This window comes from Triticum dicoccoides, chromosome 1A (assembly GCF_002162155.2).
Source record: "Triticum dicoccoides isolate Atlit2015 ecotype Zavitan chromosome 1A, WEW_v2.0, whole genome shotgun sequence".
NCBI classification, from domain to species: Eukaryota; Viridiplantae; Streptophyta; class Magnoliopsida; order Poales; family Poaceae; genus Triticum; species Triticum dicoccoides.
Window position 1 is genome coordinate 320,143,712 of NC_041380.1, and position 9,918 is coordinate 320,153,629.

The 9,918-nt window shown below is 50.6% G+C and overlaps 1 protein-coding gene across 1 annotated transcript; it reads right to left on the reverse strand.

Moving 5' to 3' along the window:
• Positions 1-1,602: 1,602 nt before the first annotated feature.
• Positions 1,603-3,325, reverse strand: LOC119352974. The gene is made up of 4 exons (XM_037619562.1): positions 3,220-3,325; positions 2,970-3,121; positions 2,365-2,859; positions 1,603-2,255 (listed from the first exon to the last, which is right to left on the reverse strand). Exons 1-4 carry the CDS (start codon positions 3,323-3,325, stop codon positions 1,767-1,769), a joined length of 1,242 nt encoding a protein of 413 aa, XP_037475459.1. The 3' UTR covers positions 1,603-1,766.
• Positions 3,326-9,918: the final 6,593 nt, after the last annotated feature.

Sequence of the window (9,918 nt, forward strand, 5' to 3'; positions counted from 1 at the left end):
CCACTCCCGTGAAGGGACACCAGACTTCCCTTAGAGTTCTTGCTACATGTTCAGCTCTTGCAGGTCTATCAGACAGTAGCTTTCCTACTGCTTTTAGCTTCCCTGCAATGGATGAACAAGTAAACTGATTGCTGATTCTTATACCTTTCTTTTCCGCCTCCGAAAGCTTCAGATTCCTGAGCTTCCCCTCTACTGCATCAACTTCCCTTGCCTTGTCTCCTCCCATCTCTATGCTGCGCTGGATCAAAACAGTGGAAGAAATCCCCGCCTCCGCGCGCCCCCCGCCTCACCGCCACCTAAAGGCCAATACGCCTAGGGATTTTGGGTGTATAAGGATCGCGCACCCCAGCAAGCACGAGAGGCTAATAGGTGGAGGGGTGAGTCAACGGTGGATTTGGGCTAAGATTTGCGGAAACTAAGCAAGACAAGAGATTTTTGGTTCAGTTTCTACGCACTAACGGAGTTCTTGACCAAGAGATTTCACAAGGAGGGCCGACCAAATGTAGATCCGTTCTCTCTCCTTGGACTGGAATTGCAAGCTCTACTGGATTGATTTGAGATTGGGGACACACACGCGAAATCAGGGAGGAATTCCGGATTCGCGAACTCTATGCTTACTGTTCACCAGAAGCTACTAGAGCCGTCAGAGCCAATAATGGTATTCTCGCACTTGGGTGCCCCAGATCCTCTTCCGCTGATCAATCGGTTTAAAAGAAACATTTTCCTTGAATAAAACCCTTCAGTTCCCCTAACAAAAAAAATCCAGAAGAAAAAGAAAGGCAAGCGATGACCAACATGAGTACATGACTGCACTCCACATATGACTGTCGAAACTGTGTGTGTGTTTGGATGAAAGCAGCAGTGCTGCACGGTTGCCCTGGAACTCTGGCCGTGCGCCCGTGCCGCCGCGTAGGCCGACCTCGCCGAATACATGAAGCGTGAGTAGGGTAGGGGTGCGATCGAGAGCTTTGAGCGAGGAGCAAAGACCGGGGCTGCCACATGTTGGCCTGGCTGGCAAAATGCCTCTCTGGAAGGAGCGCGATAGCTGCATCTTCTGGCAGAAATGTGCCCCTGATCTGCAGGCCTTAAATAAGATCACTGACGAAGCATGCATTTGGCCTAGGGAAAGGATCATTGCCAAGAGCGCTGAGACGGCAAACACTGAAAACCCTGGCTAGATTAGCAGTGATGTGTCTGTTGCTAGATAATTTGTATAGGCTGTTGTTTAGTTTTGCTCTTTTTTTTCCGCAAAGCAATCTAAACCCTGCTGTCTGTTACAATGAAAATGAAATGCTGCTTGCATTTCGTCAAATGTTGCCGTCTGTGTTGACCTCTGCGCCAGTGGAGATAGATGTAAACCCAAGGCTTTAGAAGCATGGCTAATAGGAGTAGTAGATAATTGCAGCAGTAATGCAACTGCTAGCAGGAGCATGAGAGTCCCAGAACATGACACAGCATTGCATCAAAAAAATCTTTGTTTAGAGGACTTAGAAACTCAGTGGTTAACACTAACAGCACAAACCAGTAGAAGAGATGTCATTTAGCATAACAGAACTAGAGCATTTAGTATCATCCAGAATACAACTAGAACAATAGCAGAAAGAACCCAGTAGCATCACCGCATCACAGTCACAGATTCACAGACAGAAACATGTTCATTGATCTAGCTAGCCTAACCCAGCAGCATCCCGACATCACTGTAGAACGCGACATCACAAGGGCAGCAAACTAACATGGTAGCAACTGGCGAGTACCGAAGGTCAAACTCACTCATTGCTTGTTCGGTTAATCCCTCTCCCTCCCACAAGGGGATTGGAGAGGATTTGAGGGGATTGAGGTGGATTTTGACTTGTGGGGGATTTAATCCCTCTCAATCCCCTCCAAACCCCTTCAAATCTGAAGGAACCGAACAAGGCCTCAAGAGAATGAAGCCAACAAAGGCCGCAGTAGGGGCACGTGTGGCGCTTGACGTAGCATCTATTGCAGAGGCACTTGTGAAGGCAAGGAACGGCCACCACCTCCGCTGGCCTGGAGAAGCAGTCCCAGCACTCATGCTGGCCGGCCACGCCGCTGCCGCGCTGCGTCTGGTGCCGTTGCAGCTCTTGGCGGAGGAACTGACATTCTTGCTGTAGACCTTGGGTGCGCCCGGCCGCTTCCTGGAGAGCCGTAGCAAGGTCGTGGTTCTGGCGGATGAGCATGTCGCGTTCGATGGTCGCCTGTTGCAGTGCCGCCCAGCCGCGATCAACGTCAGCTTGCTGTAATCATGTGAAAACAACGGAAGATCAGGATGTAAGGAAGGCAAAATATAGTCAGAGGATGGGATGGGGGCACGGGTAAGAGAGACTAGTACTAGTAGCTGGTTACCGATATCATGACCAAGTTTGCCGGCGAGGGTGCCCTGCTGTGGCGCCCATGGGAGGCGAGGGCGAGCCTGCGGTCACGGTCAGGTTGCACGAACCCCTTTGGTCCCGATGGCTGGTACAGCGAGGGGAGGAGTGCGCCGTGCGGCTGCGGCGCCCGCTCCAGCTGCGCGCCCAGAGCTCTGGGCACCATGGCCATCGTCGCGGCAGAATCCGCGCCTGGAGCATCTGCGGCTCCCCTTCCTGGCCTTCTGTAGCCGATCACGCCGACGTCGCCGCGCGGCCTCACCTGTGTCTGTGTGAAGAGCGGGTCCTCCGAGTCGGGACGCATGTCGAGCAGGCACTCCTTGGACTTGGGGTCGAGCAGTTCTGATGCTGTCGGCGCCACCTCCGTGCTGGGCTGGCGCGCGGGGACCGTCGCGGAAGAGGAAGCATGGTCGACGACAGTGAGGTTCGCCAGAAAACGGGCCGTGTCGGCGCGCAGCGCCGCCGCAGAAGGCTGGTCGAACCAACAACAAGATGTCATGGCGGACAGCTAAGAAGCCAACCCAGCGGAGACGGGAGAACAGGAGTAAATGCACGGGTCACTGGGTTATGGAAGAAACTCACGATGGTATCGTCGGCGTCGCCCACGCGCTGTCCCGTGACCGAGGCGGTCGGCGTCGGACGCCCCGATTCTTCCTCCTCGCCGATGACGCGATCGTGCGGCGCCCTCCTCACCACAACCCCACGAACCCCCGTCCCCGAATCACTCAGCCCGCCTGCAAGAGGGAGCGAACTATCTCACGCTAAACACGAACTCGAACTCGAACTCGACGACCGCGCATCTTTTCCTGGTACTGGTACCCACGCCACGCACCTGCGCCGAGAAGGGAGGTGTCGCCGCCGCCGGGCGCCGCGGTCGCCGCCGCCGGCAGCCCAGCAGGAGGCCGCGGCGGCTTCTCGCCGGGACCCGCGCCCGCCATCTGGCTTCAGCAAGCGCGCGGCGAAATGGAGGGGGAGAGAGGGAGGAGGGGAGGCGGAAGGGAAGATTCGGGAAGATTGGGTGGCAGGCGAAAGCTGTTGGTGGTTTTATATATAGAGGAAAGGGAGGGAAGCTGCAAGACGGCGGAACGGAACCCGGCGACGAGGGAGAGAGAGAGAGCGATGCTCCAAGGGCTTGGGCGAGTTGGGAGGGGGACGCGCGAGGAATTGACCGCATTACCGTGTCACTGACAGCGTCGGCCCCACCAATATTTTAGATTTTTTTAACCGCTCGTAGTTTCCCCATCGTTCCGTTCGGCCGCGCGTGAGGTGAAAAGTCGGTTACGGCCGTGGGGGGCCACCTCGCCAGCCTGGCTATTCCACGGCGCAGGCAGGCGTTCAGAGCATCTCCAGCCGTTGTGTCTTCCATGAACGTTTTTTCGTTCGGCTGGAGCTGTGCTGGCGCAAATTTTGAGCCTGGGTGATAAATTTTTCCAGCCGTCTCCATCCCAAGCATCTCTGCACCTCGACGAGCAGGACGCGTGGCGGCAGCTCGAAGGTTCACGAGCGCGTGGCGCGCAGCGAGGAAGAGCACCGACACCCAGTGCCCCGCCGCGGCCAGCGATGCCAGGAGGAGCTCGCGCACCGCCGCGGCCTCCGAGCTCGACCATCGACGCTCTGTTCTCATGCCCCGCGTGCCCGGTGTTCCAATGCCACCCCGTCCTGCGCCCACGCTGCGTCGTCTCGAGCAGGAGGAGGCCACCCCGTCCCAGCCCGCGTCGTCCTAGTTGCGCCCGCAGGCTCGCATGCTCGCCCAGGCCGTGGAACCGGAGGCTGCTGACGTGGGTAGCATCGTCGTAGGCGGAGGGGAGGATGCCGGACACGGCCGCGACGACACCCGCGTCCATCAGCGAGGCCCGGCCCTCCGAGTAGGCGCCCCACGTTGCAGATCACCACGAGAGCCAGCCTGCGGATGAGCGTTGGCTCGGCCCCGCCAGAGGAGGACGTGGCCGCGGCGCGGGACTCGGCCTACGCCGCGTCGTGGCCGCGCGCCCCCTTGCACGCCCCGCGCTTGAATTGCCGGAGGCAGAGGCAGAGGCCGTGGTCAACAAGCTCCTTCGAGAGGGGACGCTGGTGCTGCTCGCCGGCGCAATGCGGGGCCGCGTGGATGGCCCCGCCACCGTCTCCGTGCCCCGCCACCGTCTCCGCGTGGATGGCCCCGCCGCGTCGCTGGGCTCTCGCCCGGCTGCTGCGAGGACTGGAGGCGCGCGCGGGTGGAGTCGGACGGGGCGGCGAGCAGACCCGGCCACGCTTCCCAACGGCGGCTTCGGCGCCCCCCTGGACTGGAGCCGGCCCTGGTCCTGGCCATGCGCGGAGACGGCCACTGCAAGGCAAAGAAGACGAGCCCCTCCCCGCCCTGGGCATGCGCGCTCCGCTCCGCGAGCCCCTCCCCGGCCATGATCCGCTCCGGCCGCGCGAGCTCGAGCCCCCGCGCCCGGCCATGCGTGCGTCGCCACGGCCGCGCGAGCCCCGCTCCGGCTGTGTGTGTAGTAGGTGGTGCTGGGGAGAGAGAAGGTGGGGGCCGGGCTGAAAGCGACTGGGAAGGAGGGAGATGTGGCTGCAGGCGGGCCTTTGCATGCATAAACAAACCGCCGACGCTCTCAGATGCCTCCCTGGGAGTTGGGTTTCGGGTGATACTGCCGGCGCTAAAATTGCACGAAACCGGCGAAAAAAGCGATCCTGGGGGCGTGAGTGGAGGCTTTTTTCACTGTCGGCGCTCTCAAAGTTAGAAAAAAGGGCCTCTTGGGGAGCTTAGTGGAGATGCTCTCAGAAGCACAAACCCATCGGCGCCGGAGGGAGCACATTTGCCATGCATATGCCCTTTTTGGTGGAAGTATCTTGTGTTTTTCTTTTTGGCAGTGTATCTTGTGTTTTTCTTGCATGTTCTTTGTCATTAACTGAGGGCATGGCCAATGCATAGCCTCAGGATGATGCCTCACATGCCATGTAGGACCGGATAACAGAAAAATAGGTTCGGATGGGGAAGCAGGATACTCTTGAGGAGGCGGGTGCTTAGAGAGAAAAAGTGTGGTCTGATGCATAAAGTTGGAAAAGTTGGGTGTCCAGCTGCTAGACTAGAAAAGGAAATTGCTTAGCCACATTCCGTAGCGCACATGAATACCGCTAGAATCAGCCTAGATCTTGTCCCCATTGCATTTATTTGGGGTTTAAAAATTCGTAAAAGCCATAACTTTTGATTCAAGCATCAAAATTAAGTTTCCTTTTCACTGTCAGGTTTCTCACGGCGAGTTCTTCAAAACTAGATCACATATGAGTAGGTTTCGTCAAACTTTTTTTGAGAGCAACTTTGGGTGCAATGGAGGCAACTATAGTGTTATAGAAAAGCAACTTCTTCCTTTTGGCCTAGTAGGACCGACTATTAGGTTGGTTTGTGTAAAAACTAGAAAATCACACAAAACACAAGGCTTCTTTAGTGCTATATACAAAACAACTTCGCTACACTATGTGTATCTATGAATTTTGCTATGATTGTCCCAATTTGGTGTCATGGCTGCTCAGTTGCCTATTGTTGATTGTCAGTTGTCTATGGTTGATGTTCAATTGCGTATAAATACAATAAATTTTCTACTATTGATGCCTAGTTGCTGCTATTGGTAATTAGTTGCCTACAATTGCTACTCAGTTGCCTAACTTTGCAAAAATAGTTGCTTACAATATTATGAAGTTATTTATCATTGTTTTCCTAAGTTGCCTACAAACACTCTGAAGTGGTTTAGATTCACCATCATGTTGGCCTACCATAACTAGCAATAGCACACAAGGAGCATCACTGGTAGATGACTTCATAGTATTATAGGCAATTTAGAAACAACGACATACGAGCATGACCAATAGGCAAGTTAGAAGTACCGGGAGGAAGAAGGAGAATATTAGACAAAATTGACTTTTTGAAAAAGGAGGAATACCCCCGGCCTCTGCATCTCTTGATGCACACAACCAAATTATAGAAAAAATTAACTAGGACATGAAATGTAGTGAAGTTGTCTGCTTTTAGTACTAAAGTTGCCTCTTGTAGAAGGAAAGTTGCTTATGATGATGATGTGATGTTATCTACCTCTGTTTCGAAGTTGTTATGTATTATTAGTTAGTTGCTTATTGTTGCTTGTTAGTTATTTTTAATAGAGTGAAGTTGCTTCTATTTGGCACTAAAGTTGCCTCATCTAGCGTAAAAGTTGCTTTGATTTTTTTTAAAGAAACATATCCATGTGGTTTAGTTTTGAAGAGCTTGTCGCGATCGGGCTAGCCAACTCATGTGTGTTTTCATCATTATATATGAAGATTTCAATGATTTTGCAGGCAACTCAATCAAAAATTAAGAATTTACGTAGGTTTGTGGGCAATTGTCTGATCTGCCCCCTATGAAACTTCTGGTTACCCCCTATGCAACTTCTTATCTAACACCCGCGACCTGGCTAGCCAACAACCGAACACTCAGTAGTGTTGGCTTCTCAGGTCCTCTAATGGACAACTTTCATAGTATATTAGGCAATTAGGGATCACCATAGGCAACTTCGTAGCGACGTAGACAATTTGGTTTCTGAGGTAGACAATAATTTGGAAACCATGTTAGAAAACTTCCCACTTTACGGTGAGCAACTTCCATAGTATGCTAGGAAACTGAACTATGTACAACTTAGTTTTCGATGTATGCAACTTATAAACCATGGTAACCACCTATTACACTATTGCACACAACTAAGTAGGAGGCTACTAGGCGGAATTCACTTATACATTGATGCAATTCTTCTAGCATCAAAGTTGCTCATGGTTAGAACTAAACTTGCCTCATCTAGAATTAAAGTTGCTTTTGGGAAAAAAATTATCAAAACACGTTCATATAGGATCTAGTTTTGAAGAGCTTGTCACGAGGAACCCAACCGTGAAAACGGATCATAATTCCGGCCCGCGGTTTGAAAGTTATAGTTTTTTGAAATTTCTTGTACCAAAATTAATGCATGTTACGTCATTACTCGGTTCACACGGATGGTCAGACGAGGTGGAGAAAATCAACGTACTACAGTGAAAGAATATTTCCATATATAGAATGGGTGGGTGGGCAATTTTCCAAATCAGGGATCAGTTTGTCGCGTAGTTCGGTCTTTGAGCATGCGCTCGGATCAACCGAAAAGTGCAGCTGCACTTTCTAGGATTTAGTTTTTTCTTGTTCCAACTAGTAGATGAGAGACGTTGAACAAAGATAAATTTCACATATGAAGTGGACAACTTCTTGCTTCGTAGAGACGACCTAGCCAGCCATCCCTCCAAAAGCATCCAAAAGTTAAGGTTTCTCTTCCTCCCGTCAGCGGCGCCGTCGTCGGTCCACCCCATCTCCGATGGCCTTACACGACTAGGGAAAAGCCTAGCAGTAACGCGGGTTTTTGGCCCACCAATAGCGCGAGTGACCGCGCTACTGATACGACGCTATAGCTGAAGGTTAGCAGTAGCATGGGTTTACCTGTACTACTGAATATCCACTTAGTAGTAGCGCTTCCTGCAAAAGGCGCTACTGGTAAGTACTAGTAGTGCTTCTCATTGCCCACGCTACTACTATTATTCTATATTATATTTTTTTATTTCATGTCGTATTCATACACCTTTATACAAGTTTTCATACTGTAGAAATTTAAATATTATTTTTCATCATAATGAGTTATTACATCACTGGGTGAAAGAACCGTGGACTAGTTTCAAATGGATGGACATCCACTTGAAACTAATCCGCAGTTCTTTCACCCAATGATATAGTAAATATCATCGTCATCATCATCATATCATTAACAACTTATCATCATAATACATCATTGTCATATAACACCTCCTCATGATCATCATTTTCATCAATGAGACATCATATAGCAAGTTGGTCGCTAGTCATAATCATAACTCCTCCTCATCATCATCAACTCTAACACATTGTAGCACATAATAATACATTGTACCTAGGACCTACTTCTCTCTCATAGGACCTACTACCCTCTTTTAGGTAAAATAGCATAAAATAAGATAGGCCCTGACTCTCCATTATGGAGAATGGAGATTATTCTGTCTCCAATTTTTCTTGCGCTTCGTATAATGTTGCTTCCAAGTAGCTCCCTACGATCGACCATACATTTTTTCCAATCTTTGATTGTCATGTCTTCATCGGTTTTAGAAATCCGGTATGAACAGAAGTGATTCGTAGGATGACCTGGCCGTAAGTTCAAAACATCAATGTGACCTTTCGGAAACATCATATGAGGCACACAATCCTTCAGGATTTTCTATTGAAAAATATAGTAATAACTTCGTAGTTAGCAATGTAGTTGAGTTTTAGAAGAATTTATGCAAAAGATGCACGGATGTCGTAAGCACGGATGTCGTAATAGTAAAAAATCTTACCATGACATCTCCATGGATGTCACCGTAGTTAAACACGTGCACTAGTGGCGCGTATTGACCATAATGTGGAGGAGTTTGATAATAGATATTGTAATTCTCAAGATTAGTAATAAATGAGATCATATGATTTTTCTCCTGATAAGTTAATTTTGAGCCATCGTTGTTGTAGGTTTTGTCTACCATCTTCCGCACATTCTTTGAAGAATGAAAATAAGCTATCAATGAAAATAAGTTGTCAACTATTTTGAAGTAAACAATATAAATTACTCAATAACTATGTTTGAGAAACTCACATAGCGGTATAACTGGAAGCGTATCAACAAGGAACCAAATGTCCATATTGTCTTGGGCGATGTCACGATCACCAAGATCCATGGTGACAAGCATTCTGATGTAGGGTAGAACCCTAACCGTCCGATCTTTCACGAAAGGAGAGGATCCCGCGATGAACACGAAGAACACGAGGAGGGAAACGAGGGGAAAGGCACAAGGGGAACACAAGAGAACACTCAAACCAACAAGAATAAGTCACACATGTGCTAGATCCTTGAGTACATAAGAGAAGATACATGATCCACGAACAACTAAGGACGATACAAAGGTAACGGTCTTCTCCGTGAGGAGGTCTTGAGGGGGCCGCCCAAGAGGGGGTCTTGATGATCTTCTCCGCAAGGAGGTCTTGAATCCAAAGGGATCTTCTCCAAAGAGGTCGCGGTCTTTCACGAGGAGTAGATCCGATGTGGATGAGCAATGCTCTATCTCTCAAATGATCTAAACCAATGCTAACCCTAGAAAGGAGGAGAGAGAGGTCTATATATAGTCTTAGCGTAAAAGGGGGCCAAAGGGGTACATGGGTTGTGGCCCAACACGAAACAGCACACAGGCGTCGGACGTCCGGGGGTCACCGGTCGTCCGAAGGCTCGCGAGGGTCCAGACGTCCGGTGCCTGTCGGACGTCCGTAGATTCGGCTCGGGTGGTCTTCGGTCGGACGTCCGGTCGGGGTCGGTCGTTCGAGGCGCGTCGGTCGTCCGGGGAGTGTCATAAGTCTGTAGTTTTGGCTTGGGTGTGGAAGTGTCGGACATCCGGAGCCTGGAGGTCGTCGGACATCCGATCCTGGCCGGTCGTCTGGAGCCTG